This window comes from Pempheris klunzingeri, chromosome 17, assembly GCF_042242105.1.
Source record: "Pempheris klunzingeri isolate RE-2024b chromosome 17, fPemKlu1.hap1, whole genome shotgun sequence".
Taxonomy (NCBI): domain Eukaryota; kingdom Metazoa; phylum Chordata; class Actinopteri; order Acropomatiformes; family Pempheridae; genus Pempheris; species Pempheris klunzingeri.
The window spans coordinates 15,326,834-15,350,022 of NC_092028.1; the positions used below are offsets into that span (position 1 = coordinate 15,326,834).

Here is a 23,189-nt window from a genome sequence, read left to right on the forward strand (position 1 = left end):
AACCACTTGAGGAGATTGGAGAGTCTTTTGGGAATGGATACAGTCACACCTGCGCTCCTGACGCACGCCCAGTCCAGGAGCGGGAGTGGTTTACTGTACACTAACTGAGGGGGATTTTCACATGTCAAAGCTCAGAGGTGGAATAAAAGCATGTTTAAGCAACAGCTGCTGTGGATTTGTGCTTTAAAGGGAACTACCTGAGGCAAATGAATGAACTGGACAGCTCAGTAATCCTGAAATTCTGGTCTGTTGTGCAACTTTTATATCTCATGTGATCAACAGGTTATCAGACATGATAATAATAAAAATCTTTAAAATTAGGCAAACAGAAAATAACTTTACAAGGGATCCCTTTCTTTGTGGGCATGTAAAGGAATCCTTAATGTTTGCACTGATGTTGGCAGAACTGCTGTCAGGAACCATGCTGCCCTCAAACTACAGTCTCACATTCCCCTCTGGGATTTTAAAGCCTTATTAGAATAGAATAGAATAGAATAGAAATACTTTATTGATGCCCAGGGGGGAAATTCTGGATGTTTTCTATTGTTCTTGTAACTGTTTTGTGTAACTGTTCCTTTGATTCTTGTTTATTGTGTTGGTTTGTTGTGGATGTTTCTTGTTCTTAGGTGTCTCTTGTAAAATAAGTCTTAATCTCAATGAGATTTCCTGATTAAATAAAGATGAAATAAAGCAAATCTTGAAAAGGGAGCTCCTGCAGTTATAATTTCAAAAGTAATTCTCAGAGATCACACTCACGCTGAAGTGTCTGTATCTTCTAAGCCCCCACCCACAGAGTTTAAGTAGTTAAGGGTAGGTCCCTAACAACAGGAACTCCTGCCATCATCTGCACTCCTGTGGGCTGTGTGTGTGTGTGTGTGTGTGTGTGTGGGGGGGGGGGGGGGGGGGGGGGGGGGGGGGAGGGCACAGGGTAGTGCGGGGGCACAATTTGTAAAAGTATAAACTTTGTGGCTGGGTGGCGCCATGTGTTGAGTTAGCCCACATCTATTCCAATATTAAACTGTGCTCGCGGCCTTTAACCTTTTTAAATTCCACATGTCAAACTGTGGCAACCTGCTTCATGTTGGTAGGACCTGAACTCACATCATCCTGCCTCGGAGAGCTGCAGCTCTGAGCTACAGAGACCTCTTGTGGCTGCTGCTTGTCCTCACACAGCCGTGACACAGCAGACATCTACATCATCTGGCATGTCCAGCTATGAAGTGACTGACACACTAATTGATATGAACTTAATCGAAAGCATCCCTCAAGATAATTCAGAAAGCTAACATCCCATCCCATAACCTACAATTACTATGCAGACGAGAGCTTTCCCTCATTAAATCGTTAATGTGAACAACCAGTTTTATGAATACGTCACTTGCAGGATGCTTCGTGTTACTGATTTGAGTTTTCAAACAGGAAAAACATCAAGTTCTGGGATGATCAAAGTTCACCAAAAGTACCCTTCGAAATCAGATTGCGCTTGTTTGTCGGTGCTGATACTGAAATTTTAAAGAAACAAATCAGCACTGGCATCACTGGCGGTGAGCTCTTCAGCCCAGAAAAACATATAAAGAAGAGGCTGAATCAGATAGCAGTAAGATCAGAGGTATGAGCTTGCATTCTTATCAACTTCATGGTTGTTTTGTTGTGCGTAGGTACTTATTTAATTCATTTTAATTCTTGCTTAACAACTAAAACCCACAAAATACAATCGAAATGAACAACAGCACAAATGGCAAAGAGTCAGAAAGTCTGACTTAGTAAAGCCAGCTATACAGAAGTATCCTAAATTTGCTAACATCAGCCACCATAAGCTACATCATACCAGACCAAGTAAGTCTTTAGCAGCAGTGAATGTATTGATTGAAAAAAAGCGAGGGCGGGTTTAGTTGCTTTAACTTTTTTAAGTCGCACAGTTTTTCTTTAAAATGTAGGTTTGCATAGGAAGTTGACAAAAAAAAGTCAAGTGAGTCATCCGAGTTCTCAGAAACCAGATGAATGTGCTTGTAACGCATCTACCAGAGATGGATCGAGCGTTTGCTTGTGGCCGTGAAAGGTCAACAAGGCTGCTGTGCTGAAGATTTAGACTGCTTTAGGTTCTCTGTGTCCCTCTGAGCACAAAAGCTATTCTCAGTGGCCAAACTCATGTTGAAGTGTTTCTATCCTCTAAGCCTTCACCCACAGGGTTTAAGAAGTCCCTGCCTGATTGAATATACGTCAAAAAAGTAACACAGTGAATGAATAATATCAGAACACCTTTAAAATGCTTTTAATGTAAAGACTAGGTCACCACAGTGGAAAGCTCATGTCTAGTCAGTTTCCTTTGTGCTCTGTGGTGCTTGGGATGTCCTGGGTCATAACATCAGGAGACGTGATCCTCTGCTTGCCAACAGCAGCCAGAAACCTCATCAGGCCCTTCTGCAGGAACGGGATAATATCCCATAACTGCTGAATCAGAGGCTCTGCGTCTCTGTGTTCCAGATGTAGCAAACAGTGCTGCTAGAAGCAGCCGCATAACTGTGAGACTCAACAGAGTGCGCTTATAGGAGCTCATGGAGAAGCTCCAAATGACTGAACCTGTGGTCTGACATGGTGTCAGACCTCTGTAGCGCATTTGGCCCAGATTCAATTTGTGCTGCATCATTAACATGTCAGAAAAGCACACTGTTCACCAACCATCTCGACAAGAAAGGTTCGTAATACTGTTGATCAAGCCATTGTGCATGCCATTATATTGTGTATGTAAATAAAAAACTGCAGTTACATACTAGGTGTTAATTAAGCCACACACATCATTGTTGTAACCCACCTGCTAACACTGACATCATATCCTCTTAGATTGAAATCCGCTGAAAGACTGAATGGCTGCTATGATTGCCACATATACGAAATGTGGGTATCAGCATCAGTAATAGCAAGCTGGGCTTTAATTAAGAGGAAGGAGTTCTTAAGTGAATCCTAAAACTCCACTGTTGGTGGATTGGATTTAAGAAAAAGGAAAGATAGCCATGTGGAGAGAGTTATGCTGATACTCCCATATCAAAAATGAATGAAGTTATAAACAGCACATGCTGTAAGCCGACCTATGCTGTTACATATGAGGCTGTAACCACATCCTGTTAGTGTAATAAAGCAGCTGATCTAGGCCACTCATCACACAGGTTTCTACCTGAAAACATCTGCAGGGGAGATACACGTACCGAGAGTTTTCAAGCTTCTCAAAATCGTAAGGTTTAGGTGGAAAACATTCATCAGATAAGAATTTGGATCAAAATCCCTTTTTCACCCAACACCTACCTACACCTCTAAAAGCACCTAGTGAGTGTCACATTTTCCGCTCGTACGTCTGTTACAGAAAACAGCTCCGAAACATGAGAGGGGAGTGATGCAGCCACATTTCAAGAGCTGTCTTACCCCTTTATCAACAGCACCTGTGTGTGTGTGTGTGTGTGTGTGTGTGTGTGTGGTTCATCACACCTGATATTGAGACAGAGTGTGTGTACACAAGGCTACAAGGTAAAAATGGCATTTCCTTTGGTTTTTGTAAACCCGTCACTGCACTTATCAGATCATTATGTCTTCCAGTGTTATACAGTATTTTTGTACCTCAGGTTCTGATGATACCTTATCATTTGGTGTTTCCTGTTACAAGTTAAGACATGTATGGAAACGGCTGCAATTGCACAATCTGGAGCTTTCTGCACTTGTGCAAACCTTTTCTTGATTAATACAAGTTTGCAGAGTTCGAACAATAGCCTTAGGGTGACTGTAACATTGTGGTGGAGACGGTCATGGCTTCTTGCTTTTCTTGCTCATGTTGTTTTTCTTGCATGAGGGTCTCAGTTTCCAGTAGTGTGTTACCACTCACCTCAAAGCACAGTTTCTACTTATCGCTGGACTATATAAAAGCCCCCCCAACACACACACACACATATACACTTGCATATGCGCACCACTTTACACTTACCCCACATAAAGGCGGTAAACACAGTTTTCACACTTATGCGCTTGGGCTGCTGTTTAGCTGCAGTGTGAAGGAAAAAAAAATTAACAGTGTGTGACCACACAGCCGCATTGCACAAGTAAACATTCCCCTGTCTTGTACGGTGCTGCGAGATGACACTCTTTTTTTTTTTCCTGTGTGACATTTGACTCATAAAGCGTCTCTGGGCTCTACGTTTGGACACAACTTGTTTTCACTTATATAGTTTGTTCCTTGACTTACAGTGTTTGATGCTGCAGTGTCTGCATTAGTGAAAACATGGACAAGGCTCGACTTGGCACGGGTGATAAATTATTGAACTTTGCACTGTTTTTCAGATGGTTGTTTCTTCTCGTGTGGCTCAGTGTGACCTTTTGAGAAAATAAAGGTTTTATCTAACTTCAAAAACAATTCCCTGTTTTATAGTAAAACGATAATATGTCCCTCATTATAAAGTTGGCCTTGAAAAGCCACAGCGACTAATCGCCTGATGTCGCTTTCACATTATCTCTTTCATAAGAAGTCAATGTAAGTGCAAGTTTACAGTAAGGCTCAGGGTTGTTACTGATTTGAGTTATCACTTGTCCACCGTTTGAGTAATCTGTTTCAGTAGCTGAAGGTTTCTTAAAAAAAATAAATGTCATAAATCTAGCATTTCTTCAAGAAAATGGGAAGTGAATATTTTTGTTCTAACACCCAAACTGTCTGTCTGATTAATTCCACGAACACGCAGAGTAAATAAATGCTTGTTCATTTGGTGTGATTTAAATATACACTTAAACTTCTCCTTTCGTTAACAGGGTACTAATAAGCCTGCCTCCATCCCTCTCGCTAAATATTACAAAATAAAACATCCAATTTCTGGTTAACCTGGTATTTCATTTTCATGTATTTGGACATGAATTAAATTTTGTACCACATCAAATTGAATTGGGAATCAATTTCAAATAATTTCATTCCCTTTTTGTTTAGTTTTTTTGTGTTGTGTGCCATCACGGCTTGATGGTGGTGTCGCAAAACCTCTGGATGGTTATTCGGTGAGCATCCTGGTATTCTGAAGAAACATTTCACCAACCTCAAGAGAATAAGTGAAATCAAACACTAGTTGTTTCAACAATAATTTCAGTAGCTTCATTTCACATGGCAACTCATTCCAGAGATGTATTATTTCACATAAACGGTAAATTACAGTTATTATTGTTACAACACATATAGCATTCAAATTAAGCCTGACTTTAATAGTACAATAAGTAATCTGCAAACATTTTATCAACTTTGTGCAAAGCTGTAAGAATCTTTGTGAAATTAAAGAAGACATATTTACATGGTCATGTGACAGAGCACAAATCCAGTTTAGCTTTTTTTTTGTCACTGAAAGACAAGACAAAGAGATGTGTGCTTCTCTTCTACATATATATTTTCATACATTGTGCCACATCCATTGTCTGAGTGGCAGTGCAGGCGTTCCCTTGTTGTACTTTTTGGGCCTCATTGTCACAATTGTCTTAAAGGCCTGAGGAGATGTCAGGCGACACTGCATGAGTTGCTACATTGCTTCACACGCATCACTTGAACCTCAGTGGTGCAGAAATGGAGTTACAGCTTGGCTGCTTGCAAGGTGACATCTTCATCGCCTGCGTGTTCCTCGCATGTCTTCGTAAACATCACTGGTGGCGACGCGTCTTGGTTTCACCTTGCTGCACAAAGCCTTGATCTGGTAACAACAGATATTGGTGTCAACATGTTAGATGTAGGTCTATAATACAATAAGTAATGGCATTGCTATGTAATGTATTTTTTGCAACTTCAGCAAACACACACACACACACAGAGTCAGATTCACATTCACTTCCATTCATTTTGCCATGGAATATCTTGCTCTTATGCAGCTGCGGTTATGTTTTGTTTGTAAATAAAGCACAGTTTGAATAAAAAGTGCGAAAATGACACTGACAAGAAAGTTTGCCGTTCAAACCAAGTAACAAACTGATTTTGCTGTGTGTTTTTACAAGTACTACCACTGTTGAGCATAACAGGAACATGAAAACAGCCCCAAAGATTCCATCAGGAGATGACTCATAGAAAAATACAGTAAAATAGAGAAACACACGCACAGACACCTCCAAACACACACCAGCACATGTGGGTACCTTGAGGATGATCACAATGAGGAGGCCCGTGACAATGATGCCAAGCAGCACAGCGGCACAGATCACAACAGACACCAGGGCCACATTCTTATCTGATGGCTCGCACGTCTGCGCTCGATCTGATGAATTCATACACAGTGCAGTGTTTATCAGAGACTGAAGTTGTTAAAGGTTTTAAATGTTTTCCTCATTTTCCTCACAACCATAATGGTATTGCGTGTTGCATCAAAACTGATTTGGAATATTTCTTTAGTACATTTCTTAGGTGACTTTCCATGTTGAGTGAAATTCTTCCAATTTTCTGATACAAAATTGATTTGAAATTACAAATACTCCACTGGAAATCATCTAAAATCATAAACATGTACGTTTAGTACGTATCAGACATGTTGCAGTAGCGTGTAGCATCCAGTGGAATGATTTGTGAGAAGGTTTTGTGAGACAATACAAAAATGGATGAGGCTTACCTGTCACCACCAGGAGCACAGAACCTGTGCCTTTTGTGATTTCTGCTCGATGTTTGTTGTCGTCGAACCTTTTGTACTCGCACCAGTACGGCCCTGTGTCGTCAGAGGTCAAGTTTTTGATGAGGATGTCCAGGTTGGGGAATACTCCATTTAACTGAAGTCTGCCCCCGAATCCTGTGACAATGTTACTTTTGTCTGAGTTGTATTCTTTGATGAAAATTAAGTCCTCACTGAGACCCCTCTTCAAATACAGGTACTCTGTTTTGTTTGAATATCTGCACTGGATAGTGATGGTCTCTCCAAAATGTTTCCATACTACTCCACTGCTGCCTACATGGATGGACACAAAAAAAAAGCACAGTTTCATCTTTTTGCTTTACATTTGATAAAGCTTTATGAATGAATCCTTCCTTAACTATACACCTTACATATATATTTACATGTAATCAGTCTTACCTGGGCCACTCAGGACTGTGCAGAAGAGACAAAGGATGGTTATGAGCTTCAACCACACGGCAGACATGCTGACAGCGACTGTCATCCAAGGTTCACCAGAATGCTAACTCTTCAGCTGGAAATGTGCTTATGTTTTCACCCACATCACCCAATACGATTACTAACAGCAACACGTGACCTACATCTAGGTGTCTGATGTGGGCGAGAAGATGACAGCGTATTCAGACAGACCGCTTAGATACATTGTGAGGAGATTTGGAAACTATTTAAAAAAAAACAACTTCTCTCTGAGGTCAAACCACTTGTGCAGGAAGTGTAGCTACAGATCAGACCGTTTTTGATCTCTCTCTAAAGCATCAGGAAAAGCATTGCTTGATACGTTTTGAGAGCTTGCACTGGTGCAACTGCAGTGTTGGGGAGAGGCCCGTGATTTGCAGCGAGAGTGCCCGTGGTGGCAGAAATACAAACACATGCTTTAAAACCAAATGCAAAAAGGTCCAGTTATATGGTGCTAAAGTGCTTTTGATTAAACTAGTCATCAAAAAAAAATCTAACACAGGCAGTGAGTTGATAAACAGGATTGTACAATATACTGTATATTTTAAAGATGAGTATTGTCTGTGTAGATGCACTCAAATATAGACAGCAACTAGCACAGCCATCCCAGACCCGATAAAGCTTTGTGAACTCTTCCCACCTTAGATTAATTACTACAAAACATATTTATTTACCTGGGCCACTCAGGACTGCGCAGATGATTGTTTCACATCAAGTTTCACACGAAATATGTATTCTTTAGAGGAAGCGTTGAGGATTTAAGGAAGTAAGGCTGTCACAGTGCCACATGACTGCTGACCCAGAAGTCTACCAACAACAACAACACGTGACCCTCGTATGTGCGAGATCAAAACCAAAATGATAAAACTAACATAGAGTACATATAAACACGTGAGATTGGCAGCTCTAATCTGAGCCAGTGAACGCAATACTTATTTTGATGTACAGATTTAGAGATATTATGACAGGATAGGCGAGGGAGAGAGAGACAAAGGAAAAGACAGGATCTAGTCAAACCCCAGCTGCTGAAGATGAAGATTTAGCTTTTAATGGTAAGCTCTCAACAAGGTGAGCCACTGAGAGACCGCAGTGTGTGCAAAACCACTACAAACACATGCGATATCTTATCATCTTCACATAACACTTATTGAAAGTGAAGTTGAGCAAGACAGTAGCATTGGCTGATATGTTTTTCAGGCCTTGCACAGTAGGGATAGGGTGACGATGCATATTCCACACTGAAAGTAGGTCAAGAGTTTAGTTTTAGGGCGGAAGATTTTTACAGGGTTTGCACTGCCCTCCAGTGGCACATGAGCAAACGTGTCAACCATTAAAGATAAAATATAGTTCTATGCGCAAATTATCAGGATATATACAGGATATAGTCTAGAGGGAACACATGACGTTAAAAGTGTGATTGAAAGACTCCAGGACACCAGAAGCTGAGTTCAAAATTGGCGTACAGTGTAAAGGTGCTCTCTCTCCCTCCCTGTCCTCAGAAACCCATTTCCTCATCAGTCCTTGTGGTTCTAAGAACAGAGCACAATAAAAACTATAAAAGCCATGAAATCACAGAGACTGTAAAATTCAGCCAGGCATATAATCGGTCCATCTCTCAGTTACACGTGTAGAGTAAGAAGTAATGACCAAGACCAAAATAAACTTTTTGTATCAATATATATATATATAAAAATAAAATATCTTATAGTCACAACACAGTGAAATCACAGTTTTTGTTTTACAGACCGTCGTTTTAAACAGTAAATACCATTAACTTGTCACTATCCTGAGTAGGATTGTAGGATAATTGCAAACTCAACATCAATAACATCAATAAAGGCTTTCACAGCCTTTGGAGACACATTTAAAAAACCACCCCCACCCCCTGCTCTCTCTGGGACAGATTAAAAAAAGGTCCCTGTCCATCCTTCCGCTCTCCCCTCCATCAATTCCCCTCCTCCAGCCTCGTCCAGTCAGGAAGGTTCAATATGAGCTGAAGCAGACATGGCAAAGAGGGCTTTTACGCTCCTTTTGTCGCTACGGAAACGGCCCTGTCCATTTGCCAACCAGTGCTTCCTGTTTAAGGGCTTCTGGTGGGTGGGAGGCGTCGTATTTTTGAGACTGCGAGATAATCAGGAGGCTCTGTCTCTGGTCACAGACAGACATCAAGTAGCACATAGGGAGATTATTAATTCAATTCTATTCTTATACATCAATAGAATTATTTTCAGGAGAGAAAAGTGTAACATGTCTGTCTTCAACATATTAATAGTGTGTTTCCTCTGAAAAATCTCCTTCCTCCTCCTGTCTAGAGTGGCTGCTGAGTCAGTGTAGTATGACTGAATGGGGTGTATTGATTGACTGATTGCCTGCTGTGTCACTCAGAGATGACTCACCTCATTTCCCCAAATTGTTTCCACACTCACATATCCTTTTCCTCCTGAGAGATCTCTGGGGACGCACATGGCCTCATCTGGAGTGCACATGCTGTAATGGCCCTGTCAATACATTGAAGTTGCAAATGAGCAAGGATGCTTAAACATTCATCACCGGCATCAGTTAAATGACTCGGCATATGGCCGTGGGGGAGGAAAATGGTAATCTCCTGTCTTTCTAGAAAGATTAGTAGGATGATCAAGGGGGATAGACAAGAGAGTCTGTTTCTAATGTGGTTTTACTGATTAGCTGTTGACCGGGACAAAAGAACAAACTGCGGTGCAAAAATGCAATTGTACATTTTGAGCTCAAAATGAACACAAGGTACGACTGGTCACTCTTTTTTCATATGTTTGCATATTTCCAGGAAAAGAATGAGGAAAGCACCAGGGTAACTCTGTGCCTTAAAGTATAATAAAAGGCACACGATTTTCCCTGTGGGTACAGCACTTACTGAAAACAAGCCTTCATTGACTGCACTCCAGCATTCTGGCTTTTCTCCAAGGCAGGAAGTTCTTCTCCTGCTCTTATGTGACCTCTACATGCCTTTCACGGCAGATGAGGGCTTAAACACACCGCCGTGCCACGGTTCTCTTCACGGGCTGCTCGGGGTGTGGCTCTGAAGGAGCTCCAGTCGTAGCTCAGGAGGCAGACAGAGAAACGACTGAAACTACTGCGATGGCAGCTTTTATTCAGGTGTTTCTTTTCACTGACACCTATGTGGCTGGCACGCAGATATATAGGGCGTGCACAATACAGTGGAAATGTTTTTTTAAGCCCAAGTTGAACGCTTTTGTCACTCCCAGTGCGTTATCACTGCTAAAAGATGAGCGGCCCTCCAGGACCCTTCAGCTCCACACTAAGAGGCTTACAAAGTCAAATAATACACCATCATTCAAATTAAAGTCATGGAGTAAAGACAAGATGACTAGAGGAGAGTCATGTATAATCAGCAGTGGTGGAGGAAATTCAGATCCTTTACTTTAAAGCACAGTGCTGATTCAAGTTTTATTGTCACAAACACATTCATACACAGTACAGAAATTAAATAGTATAAACAGTACATAACTGCAATGTAAGGGGTGGTGATGACATCAGTTTGACCAGAGGAAGAACTATGAATTATTGATTATAATCAGGAAAATCTACTTTTAAAGTACGAGCAGTAAAAGCATTCAATGCAGAAAACAAACCTTGTGACCGTTATACTCATGTGTTATATTAGTATCATGCATTTTACATTTAGTTGAGGTGGAGCTATTTTTTTTTAACTATTTTATATATGACTACAACTAATTATCATTATAATGGTCCACTGATTCTTTGGTTTTTAAAAATGTATTATACAGTTAGAAATCACAGTTACACAGAGCCCAAATCAGAATCAGAATCAGAATCAGAATTCCTTTAATAATCCACAGGGGGAAATTGCTTTTTGTTACACACAGCTCCAAAAGAATGAGAATAAACTTCAAACACAAAAGTAAAAAATATAAATATATAAAAGTATGTAAAGTGGCGCCTTCAGAATGCTTGTTTTGTCCGACTAACTGTCCAAGCCTCATAATAATTGAAAATACATTAAAAAATTGTTATAATAAAAAAGCAGCGAATACTCATGTAGGAGCAGCTGGAACCAGGAAATGCTTTTGCATTTCAAAATAGTTGCCTGTCAATACACTCATCCATTGACTACCGTTAATCAGCTGCTCATTTCAGCTGTTCTTGTATAAACTGTTGGGTAGTAGTATTTTATGACATAGTTCATATTTCATGAGCACTTCATATGTTTTGTGTGCAGAAACCTTAGTTTGTAATGTAACTAGCAGGGAAAGCTGCCAAATAATCATAGTAAAATTAAATGTAAAATATTTCCCTGAAGTAGTCAAATTTTCACCTAAGTACAGAACTCGAATACATCGAATACATGTCACTAATTTAAGGACTAAACAGAGATCTTGAAAGTATATATACTACAAAGTCTCTGCCACTAAGTCAGTTTAGCTGTTGTAACCTCTTTTATTTTTGTATATGTTAATGATTCAGGGGTAGTGCTGTCTCTCTCTCTGGCTGCAGACAGTTGAATATATGCAACATGAATTATATACATATTATACTCAAATGTGCCTTTTGTACCTCCCACTAAGGGCAGGAGAACATCTCTTTCCACCAAATACATTAGTCCTGAATCGTAATTTTGAAAACTACCATTTGTGTAGTGCTTGATCAACTCCAAGACAAATTCTTAAAAGAAGTGAACTTTTCATCAGATCATCATATGGATAACTACGTTCTCTAAACATCTAAATGCATGAGAAGAGCCAATACTCGAGAAGTCTGGTATGTCAAACAAAACTCTACCAAATCCAGTTTACGTGTTGCTCATGGTGCTTTAGGGGGGCGAAAAATGTCAAACTTCAGAGAAAGCATTTCCAAATAAAGCCATCTTTGAAGAGTGCAAGTAACATCACATCTTGCATGAATCACTTCACCTTCTGAAACTGACTTTTGTTTTAAAAATCCCAAGATTCTCGACTGAATGCAACACCCACTTTAAATCAGAAACACAGCAAGGAGAGCCAAATATCCAGCGTATGATGTCATGAAAAGAAAGTGCAGTTTCTCCTCTGGCAGGATCGGAGGCAGCTTGTGTGATTACTTTGGCTGGGCAGACTTCCAGTCACAGAGCCTGTCTCTGCTCTTAAGGGCCGCAGCCTTCAGACTCCATCTCACTGTACATAAATAATACTCAGCTCCATGTGAGGAGCCATTTATGCACATGAAAACCTTTATCTACATTTCTTTGTGTGCACTACTGCTGAATTGGAATATTCACTTTTGCATGATCAAATGTTCCTACAATGCTGTCACGAGACTAGAATAGAAAAAAAGGGAAGAAAAAGAATCAGCCACAGGAAATTCATATCAATCTTTATTGTATTTAGAAATCCACGCATCAAATCTTTTTTATTATTTTTTCCTTTACCATTTACAACAGGGAAGTATGAGGGACAAGCTAAACTTCATGCCTTTCCCAGCAGGCGCGATGCACTACAGGATGGGCTGAAATGGAAAGGGGGCAAGAGATACATAAAGTGCTTTTGTCAACAGTTTTCTTCTTTTAATAGAAAAAAGGATCAAAACAAAAGGTTTGAGGGTGGAGGGAGAGGACGCGGGGGCCCATGGACGTGACAGCATGAGTGCATGTGAAGAAAGTGAAGGAGGGTAGAGGGTGACATGATGAGGAGGAAGAGAGTGGTGGGGGTATTTATCTTTAAAAAATAAAAAAAGCGTTCGAATGAAAAAAAAAAAAACAAAAGAAAAAAAAAAAACAAGTGGTCTCAACCCAGGACAAGGCTGGACTTGCCACCAGGTGGGTTTCTTCGGCCGCCCGTGGCTTCTCCCGACGGGTCGGAGGGTTCTGGCATTTCCTTCTGCTCCTCTTTCTCCGGTTGCTCCACACCCTCAGGACACTCTGCAGATGCAACAAAAAGACAACACATTCATCCAAAGCATGTGCCAGCGCCTGATAATAACCTTTAAAACAAAACAATACATCGTTTTACAATTTAATACAGTTACATGTGTGATTCACCAAATCGTGAATTCCACGAGAAGTCCCTGCTAATCTGGACGAGTTACCCTTTTTACTGCTTTTATTCTCAATGAACGGATTTATCTGCTGCTGTATTTGTGGAACTAAATTAGCAGGACGTTAGATCATGTGATAGCCAGGGGTGAAACGAAATTTAGCTTTAGCAAAGGCTAGCTGAGGCGGTGTCATTTAGACAAGTTTAACCTTCTTGCTTTGTCGTTTTGGTTTTAGCTGGACTTTTTAAGTGACTGCAAGTTTACCAGCATTTCTCTTTCAAATCAACTATTAATGAGTCAGTCTGCACCAAAGTTTCATTTAACATTTAGTAACCGTTTTTTGACTTCGCTGCTGCATGGGGCTCTCATTGCCCATTAGCAGCTGAATTACTGTAGATTGTAGAATTTCAGCTTATGGGTCACAAATCAGTGCAGCAATTTTATTTATTTATTTATCTTTTTTATTTTATTTTTTTACTGACAACAGAATTTTTTCTAGAGTGGACATCGGCTTGACATCAGAGTGAGTGGAGCGGCTGCTGTGACAACTGCATTAACTGTAGGTTTATAAAACTGGTGCCACAGATATCAGGACTGCACAGAGCAGCCTATAGAGGCTCACGTGTTTTAACTCTGAGCCGGACTGAATAAGGCTTTTGGGCGTGTTTGTCAGGCACAGCTGTGCATGCATTCTACCCCCCCGACAAATGTGCTGTATTTATCAAACGGACACTTCTCTCCTCATTGCATATACATGTAAGAGAGAATCACGTAAATAATGGACATGCTAACAGAGGATGATTATGTATTCCGCTGGATTTACTGAGGTCAAAGCATTTGTGACTGTCAGTTTTGCGAGGAAAATTGTCTCTGAAGCCTCTGAAGAGAGACAGCACCGACCGGATTCACAAGGACCAAAAGGAGGGCTGTAGTGGCAGAAATAACTGTCAATTAAACATAAGCTTTTATACAAACATAGATTAAATATCATATATAAAATACAAAAAGTAAACTCACAAAAGACTGCAAGTACCTTCGTTTTAACTTTAAAGCATTTACCTCAGCAGTGTGTGTACATTGTGTATTTTATCTGTTTTTGATTTGATCTCTTCATCTCCTTTTTGTTTCCAATGAATGTTTAATGCCTCCTATTGTATTACTAATTAAATGTAGGCTAAACTTTGTATTCATCATAATTTAATGACTATAGTTTGAGTAAGTTACAGTTTTTCCTCAAGTAGAGTTGAACCACGGCCGAATTAAATATTTTGTAATCAAAATGACTATCTTTTTTTTTCTGAGCGTGGTGATCACATAGAAATCCCACATCTGAACTGCACATATGAGCTCTCCTCCACTGGCAGAGGTTCAGCTCCAGTCACAGTCCAGGAGCTGACTGCTGATCTGCACAACGCTATTTTCTTAGTAAATCGAGCCCCAGCGTGTGAGCAAGTAAACCCACCCCTGTCTGTAGCAGGGGATCTGCTAGTTTCAAAGAAATATGTGAAGAAAGAGGTTACTAGTTACATCGTTACTTTAGCAGCTGAAGTCCTCAATAGTTTTTGATGAACATAGAAACATCAATACTCTAATTTGTAACACACTTCAAAGTGCACACACATTCCAGTCATAGTCAACAGCGGGAAAAATACGTTTTAATCTCTAAATGTTCATAGAGATGTGTGGTGAAACCCTCCATTATCTGAGGAGCCAGCCACTTACAAACGTGCACCTGGAGGTTAATAAAAAGCTTTTCATAATAAGTGAAGCCTGCCAACAAAGAACAGCTGTTTGACTACAGACCATCACACCACCATGACAGGGGGAAAGAACCACATCAAAGAGATCATGTGATGATGTTGACTGAGAAAGGGAGAACATGTGTACAGTATCTAAAAAAGAAAAAAAAACACTGGTATGGCAGCAGCATATGGCACAAGTAGGCCTGTCATGCTAATTACTTTATTGACTTACCGCGAGATGTGTGGACACAACCATTTTTCTGACCTCGATAGTTGCCTACTGTGTTTACGTGTGTACACAACAGGATTTTTCTCCATCATTAAAAAGATTTGATTTGATTTGGGACGCTATGTGGTCCTGCTGCTTCTGTCCTCTCTTGTCTGCTCTCTGTGGGTGGCGCTCAGACTGCTCCCCCACAAAGCCACAGTGAACCAGGTGAAGTGAAGATAATGTGTTACTTGACGCCAATGCCAGTGATGGCTATGGCAAAAGTTAAGAGGGAAAAAAAAAAAAAGAGCTCTGAGACACACCCATGTGCTCATAACTATGTATATGTCTAGTGTCTCCTGCTCCAGGGTGGCTGAACGCAGCACCTGGCCGAAGCAGTCAATGCAGTGGCATAAAATGGTCCTAAAATGACGATGATACAATTTATTTCTGGGACAATATATCGTTCAACAGAAGTGGTTTTTTTGCGACAGACCAAGGTACATGTCCAGCCACCGATCAGATTTTTTAAGAGGCGGGGAGAGTGGAATTACCCGATCTGTTATGGTGCACCATGGAGCTATTCACAGAATAATCTAAGTCATGCACTGCTGTTTAGACATAGTGAGTGTGTGACCGAAACTTAAAAGCCTCTTTACAGATAACTCAAGAGTTCAGGATACTTACCATCAACTGCTTGTTCTTGGCCATTTTGAATCTAAAAAGAAAACATAACACAAGGATATCAGATATCGTCACTGAACAAAAGTTGACCTTTTCACCTGTGTATAAAATGTCTTCCTGTATCTGATTCCAGTTACTTCTGCTTCTAGTTCCCTGAACAAACTGTGGACACCATGTAAAAATTCACTGCTGGTGAATATGTCAGATTCTCTGCTGAATTGTCTTGGTCTAAGAAGAAGTACTGTATTCATACCACAAAGCAAAAAGACAAAATAAGTAATTTATCCAAAAGGTATTTGTTCAAATAGAAGCTTCTGTACTGTTGCCAGCTAATTAGTAACGATTAATGACACCACTACTGAGCGTTCAGACCCTTGAGATGTTTTATATTTCTGGCAGGTAGATCATGCCTGTATTTACAAAGCAGACTCTTGCACGCTCATTATATCTCATAACAGATATCCTGTTTCACTGTTTCTTTATACCTCAGCTAAATTGCTCAATTAGGAAAAAAATAATCTACCCATGTCAGGCAGTGAGCACTGGCAGATCCCCAGAATAAAACATAAACCTCCACAGGGATTACAAATGTCTGTGGAAAATATCTATCAAACAACGTCCTGGGTCGGTTTCAAATAGATGGATAGAGTCATTCATCCCCCAGTGAATTTTCCTCTGAACTGTAGAGAATTATACTTAATCTATGACCGTGTGCTTTTCATCACAGAACTAGGCCGTGGCTCTGTTTTGGAAACAGCGCCTGTCAGACTAAATGAGAGGTACCTCTTGTCTCTGGGTCCAGACCATGGCTGCCCCAGAGTTGTGGATGGTGGTCAGTTCCGGCTGAAGGTTCTTGGGGAAGAGAAGAGGCTGCTGGCACCGCCTAAGTGGGGCAGAGGGCTCCCCACACAGGGTTCCTGTGGGTGCTCCGGCTGGGAAGGTAAGAGAGACAGATGGGACTAAGCACAGTGTAATACACTAGCTGTCGTACCCATTTGATTATTTGTTTTTTCCTTTTTGGCCCATCGATTATGTTGAAGCTAGGCAGGAAACACAAGAGACAAGTGACAAAACATGACTCAGGCTCAAGCTGCAGAGTCATACCACATGGACACTAATCCAATTAGCCACAAAGTCACCCCAGACCCCGATGTTTCTAACCCATGCTCACCACAAGATTTATCTTCCCAGATCTGGCAAAACATCAGCTTTATGAGGGAATTTGACTGAAATAACATGAGACAAAATCACTGAGAACTAACAGGAAACATCACAAAATCCGCTTGGGCGTCTGAAACAGACCCAGAAACGCAGTGGAACACTCCCAGGCAGACAGTCTGAATGCCAAAACTCACATAACCCTGTAGCGCCTGAGTTCTCCTTTAGCAGAAAGAGCATTAAAATGCAGCGTTTGGCCCACTGAGGGTAAGCAGGCTGTGCTAACCAAAGCCACATAAGGTAACAGCCCAGCTCAAGCCCAGAGGGCCAGGGAGGGGACAGACTGTCTTTGTCATGAGGGGAACAGTGGCTGTCGAAGATGCAGAGGAGTGGCCATTGTTGTTAATGGAGTGAAGTGAATCAGCACTGTTGGGAGTCTCTATCCCTCAACAAGAGCTCCTTCATTACTGGCACCACATTTCTGAGCCTGATCAATTCTCTGGACAGTGAACAACAAAAAGCAAATGGAAGAGGATTAGACTAGATTCATGATGCATTATGTTATCATCACTACAAGACACAGCTTTCTACTTAACTTTATATATCTCCCGGGTGCATGATATAACTCTGATAGCAATGACCTCACTGATCAACAAATTTGGAGACAGGAACAGCAATCATGCTGCTGCTGATAGTCTTGGCTTCCGCTCTGATTACAGAGGGCTCCTCATGTGGCCAGACGCTGAGGGCGCTTGAATAAACCAACAGCCCTGGTATCTGAAAACCCTAAAATCCGGACCAACAACCAATAAAAAAGGTCATACGCTTTATGAACAACAATATACTTTTGTGTCAACATATCAGGACATTCCTCCAGCTGACAAATGTTTTTATTATTTTTTTCAGCTAATACAAATCTCAGAAATCATTTACTCCCATACTCCTAGTAGTAGCCGTGAAGATACTTTTAGGTTTATTCACTCAGGTTCTGAAATATCATTGTCAACACCTCAATACTATTAAAGTTAATGAGATTTCAATGAGCAAAGCATTTAAAGATGCCACTTTAAAAACTCAACACCAACATGTCTTTCCAGAACTAATGTCCCAGTCACTCCGGATAATCCACAGACTTGGCTGTGAACACTTCACATCTTTGTAGCATAAATAGTCCCTGTGAAAACTGTTCACAGTGAGGTCTACAGATTATCCACAGTAAACAGGACATTATCGTGACATTGTCTGTATTCTGAATGACCGTAAGCGGTGCTACAGTGTGTGGACACCTTCGATGACCAGGTCCAAGATGCATGTTAACGCATCTTTCATCTGTATTGTTTCTACATCAAATCTATGGGGGAATCTTTGCAGCATTCCCCACCTCTCCATATGCTTCCTGTAACTCTAATTTCAGAAAAAGGCTAAATGCAAAAACACGTTTCTTACCAGCTAAACCAAAGGTGAAACGGATACGTACTGCAGGACAGTATTCACAACTACATGCACAAATGCACATTGTTCATTGACATGTATTGAGCGTACAAAAAGTGTATTTAAAAAGGATCTACAGAGGATAGTATGCCAAAGCAAACAAACCTGTTCATATAAACTTTGAGTTCATACCCAGGTCAGACAGATCACACAATGCTTATAAAATCTGTTTAAGTAATAAACCTTGCTCATTCAGGCAGAAACCAATATCCTCGTGCAGTTGTATCCGTTAAAATGGGAAAACTATGAGATGGCTCCCCTGAACTTGACCTAGAACCAACTCAAACAATGCAAGCAGGAAAAGGCTTTACTGTCTTGCAGCTGCTGGCTGTAAAGGTCAGAGGCTGAAGTAATGATTTTAGGGTAAACTAGTCACGGTCCACACACCAAGAAAATTTGATACAACATATAAACTGTTTTCTGCAAAATAGCCAGTGTAAAAACATGTGATCCCTGGCTTGTGAGTAATGTCCCTGAGGACTTGAACTTTCCTCTTTGAGCACTTTATCAAATCTTTGAGCCTTAACCAAACACTGACTAGCTGGGTAAAAAATGCCATCCTTAATTACAAGCACTAAAGATAATGCATGCCCAAAGAGTCAATTGTGTTTGGCTTAAGCTTTACCTGGATTATTATAAACATACTGGCAGGCAGGATAATGTCAGGCTACATTCATCACATTCATTTTTCATTCAATCCTCTGTGGCTGTACATGTGCAATGACCTTGGCAACCCAAAGCCATTCACAAGTCTCACATCCCCTGCTGCTGCGTTTGTACACAAAATTAAACTTTCCTCTTGTCTATACAAGGCTGCACATTTCGCCAACTGACACATTTCTTAATGACCTATTTTTTTCCATTGAGGGCTGATCCTCATACCCATCTAACAAAGCCCCGTTTCAAATTACTCTTATAAAAGTCCTCCGGGGCTTTTTGGGTATTACACTTGTGAGATGTTCTTTCTGACAACGTAAATGGGAAAAATCCTAAATAACACTCCAGTTTGTATCTTTTCCTATCTCAAGAATTTATTCCATGGTGCTTTTTGCTTACTTAAGGCTATGGGTAGTTCTGTCTTGTTTTTCCTGATTGAACTTGCACATACATAAGCCTTCCTGGTGCAAAACTCAGACCACTGTTACCTTGTAAATAATTTTTTTATATCATATTTTTTTTTTTTTATCAATTTGACTGATACTGTCACTTGGAAAGTGAACTATGGTAGGTTAGAGTGATGTTAAATTTGAGTTACTGGGTGGGTTGTTCCTCCGATGAGCATGGGGGTCCTCAGGTTCTCCAAAGATGCTGGAGGCCATCTTGCTCTTCCGCTGGGGGGTCGTGTTTTCGTCTGCACCGAGGGAGAAGCTGGAGTCCCCACCTGGCGGTCGTAGTACCCTGAGGGGCAACAAATGATGGATGATAATGCCATCTGATTGACACCCTGCTAAAACACACGGCCTTCATGTCACATGCCAGCAATCAGCTGCACAGCACAAAAAAAATCAATAGTCAAATAAAACATGAGGACGCCTCAAGCTACTTGCTACCTTCTCCCTACTCCACCCTAACCCTTTTATACACATAGAGAAACAGAGACAGAGACGGGCTACCAGCAAGGTCTCTGCTCTCTAAGCCCCGGCTGTCAGCCTGTCAGACAGACAGTCGCAATCTCTGCCCGGCAGCTGACTCCAGTCGCATATAATCACAGAGTTAGCTGGCTAGCTGCTGCCTCTCCGCAGCACAGATTCCTTTGCAGTGACACACAAGGGGTTGGTGTCAGTTCCTGGTAGCATTGTTATCCCATTATCAAGTGAGTAAATCAAATTCAATGCCCCTTTGGGGTTAATAGCACACAATAAAGGTGAAAAGTCTGGGGTCCACAGCTAATATAGGTCACCTAATAAATAGAGTGTTCGAGAAGAACGCAGAAAGCCTGCATGCAGACCAGTGCACGGTAAACAAAGCCCACTTTCCGCTGACATTCCTTCCACCACACGCCGAACAAAAGGAGCATGATAATGAGTAGGGAAACTGTTTTTCCTTGCTGTACTGAAGGACAGTTGGGGGGGGGGGGGGGGACAAAAACTGATGTGTTTGCAGAGCCCCTGCTGGACCCCTCCCTCTTTTTTCCAGCAAACCCTCCTCTCCTTAGAGTCCCTGAAGCCACCAGCTGACACAGTAAGCAGCTGTCCGAGGGCCAGGCGGGCAGATGGGAGTCCAAAAAACAACTCGGCTCCCGAAGCAGAACTACAAAGAATGCATCTAGGAGGAGGAAAATCCACGGCGGCGTAGATTTTCTCAATCAATTCTTGTATAGTGACCAGTGTCCGTCACACTTGGCTGTGACAGTAATGCCTAAACCAGACTTTACCTCCTGGCCAGAGGGGATGAGCTCATGCTTTCCACACGGATTGCGATTGGGGGGGGGGGGGGGAGCTTTGAGCTGCCTGGCAGCAGACCCCACCCTAGAATGAAACTGCAAATAATATCAATGAAATAGCATTAATGATCAGTAGCTGAAGGGCAGCTTCAGACAGGTGGAGCTAGGGCAGATCCAGCACAGCCCCACAGCCAAAGATGGCATGTCTGATAAGGCAGGGGAGGAAGCTTTTGATGGCCTACTAAGATTTTAGCCTAATTCTGCTCAAGTCGCTGCTGTACGGGATCTTAGCGGTCAGCCAGCAGCAGAAATGACCAGCAGCTCGTAAAAGGGGCTTTACAGAGCAAAAGCTAAGAGCTAAGGAAAGATTTACAGGCTTAGCTAGCCGAGAGCCCCCACCCACTAACCCACCCATCCACCCATCCAAGCCCCCGCATCATCAGAAAACAGCACGCGACTTCAAAACGCTTCGAGATAGGACATGCTCGCTACGAATAGCACATGTTTTCCTCAAGATCTGGTTTATGTGCCCCTGAAATCGGGCAGAATTATTGAGACAACCATCATTTAAAGTGATTTTCTTTGCGTTGCTTTCACTGCAAAGGGGCATTAATGCATCCAGACGAGACGCATCACTTACTGGAAAGCTGTGGCTGCGTGCTCGGAGCATGAGTGGTCCTCTTTAGGTGTTTAACCAGTGATGGAAAGATTCAACATGCACATATATATATATATATAAATATATAAATATAGCATCAGGCATGGACAATATCATAGATTTATCTATCAACTACAAATGGACATGATCTGAGTTTCTCTGAACTTCCATGAGCCATTTTACTGATAATGACATATGCAGACCCAAGTCTAGTCTGGGATTTTCCCTGCAATGAATCACATATTTGGACATCTGAGCTGTTATCTTCGGTCCTCTATTCAACAAAAATGGCTACAGAATCCACACCTTAGTTTTAACATAATTTGCAAATCAAAAGTGCAGCACATTCAGAGATCACCACAGGAGAGGAGCAAGACTTGAACTACAAAAAAAAAAAAAAGAAAAAAAAAAAAAGTTGTTTTTGTATTTTGCAGTCGACCACAGCCAGTCAAGGGATAATGTTAGGTAGCTTTGGCCATTTCTCCCCAAAAATAGCTGGAAAACATCCCCTTCGGCACTTGGGGTTTCTCTCTTTTCTTTTTTAAACTCGCATGCTAATTACTCAGCAAAGCTCAGGCAGGCTAACCCACATAACTTAGTGCAGCTAAAGGCTATATGGTGCATCGGTCGCCCAATAAGATTAACTTAATTAGCAAGACTTTGTGACAGTTTAGCTAAATCCACAAAAATCCCTCGCCAGCCAGCTAATGGTAGGTAGCAGGCTGCCTTGGAGCAAACGCAGAAAAGAGGCGTTTGCTAGCTGAGAGGTTTGCCCGCATCCCACTTCTTTTGTTCCTCCGCGGAACCATTTCAGCTCCTTTTATTTTACCTGGAACTGCTTTTAGCACCAGGCTCCATTCCCTTGAAGGTGGTTGTCGTCGTCATCTTTACGGACTAATTCGGTGTATTGGCAGTAACGAACAGTCGGTGAAAAACTAATGTTAAAAAAAAAAGTCGTCCTCCTTCCCCGCAGAGATGCGACAGGATGTAGACTCCACCCGACACTGAAAAACATAACGAGGACCAGATCCGCTGGTTCTGCGGTGCCAGCCCACAAGAACCATCCCACCAGCGTCCGGCCCGCTCTGATTGGACGAGCCACCGCAGAACGCCTCTCTGATTGGACGAGCCGTCACAGAACGCCTCTCTGATTGGACAGAACCGCAGCGCTCTCATCGCTTGTTGGTGGCAGGTCTGGGCTTCATGTCAGTGGAGTCCACATCCCTGAGGGCTGTTCCCCCTCCTGATATCTCATCTATACACACAATGTGAGGGTTAAAGAAGAATGTGAGACAACTCTGACCTCCAGCTGGGACTACTCTTCAGTCTTAACAAAAAATTGGGAAACAAACTCATCTGGATTTGTGCTTTGGCCATATAAATGTATTTCATGTGGGTCATATTTCTGCCAGAGCGATCACACTGGAAAGCCAGACGAAATTAGTGGAAGTTTGGAAAAAGACAATAGCTTTATTTTAACAGGCATCTCAATAGACAGTACAGATGTTTATTTAACCAAAACATCTCTTCAGGCTTCCAAAAATTTGAAGCTTGGCCTAGTCCAACGATTAATCAAAACATTTTCCTACACATCCACTACTATAAAAATGTATAAAATCAAATATTTTTTTTCTAATGATATCAGAACACAAATGTCGATCCAGCCCCATTCCCAAACTGGGGATGCTGTTCAATAAGTGATAGCCAGTCTTAAAATAGTACA

General features: G+C 41.5%; 2 protein-coding genes across 2 annotated transcripts; both read right to left on the minus strand.

The window, feature by feature from the left end:
* Positions 1-5,102: 5,102 nt before the first annotated feature.
* Positions 5,103-7,247, minus strand: LOC139217113 (uncharacterized). Its single transcript, XM_070848400.1, has 4 exons — positions 7,059-7,247; positions 6,603-6,932; positions 6,136-6,254; positions 5,103-5,699 (listed from the first exon to the last, which is right to left on the minus strand). The coding sequence occupies exons 1-4, from the start codon at positions 7,141-7,143 to the stop codon at positions 5,613-5,615; spliced, it is 621 nt and encodes a 206-aa protein (XP_070704501.1). The 5' UTR covers positions 7,144-7,247; the 3' UTR covers positions 5,103-5,612.
* A 5,223-nt stretch (positions 7,248-12,470) lies between these two features.
* Positions 12,471-22,458, minus strand: LOC139216883 (jupiter microtubule associated homolog 1-like). The gene is made up of 5 exons (XM_070848114.1): positions 22,296-22,458; positions 19,681-19,823; positions 16,560-16,708; positions 15,780-15,810; positions 12,471-13,026 (listed from the first exon to the last, which is right to left on the minus strand). Exons 1-5 carry the CDS (start codon positions 22,349-22,351, stop codon positions 12,893-12,895), a joined length of 513 nt encoding a protein of 170 aa, XP_070704215.1. The 5' UTR covers positions 22,352-22,458; the 3' UTR covers positions 12,471-12,892.
* Positions 22,459-23,189: the final 731 nt, after the last annotated feature.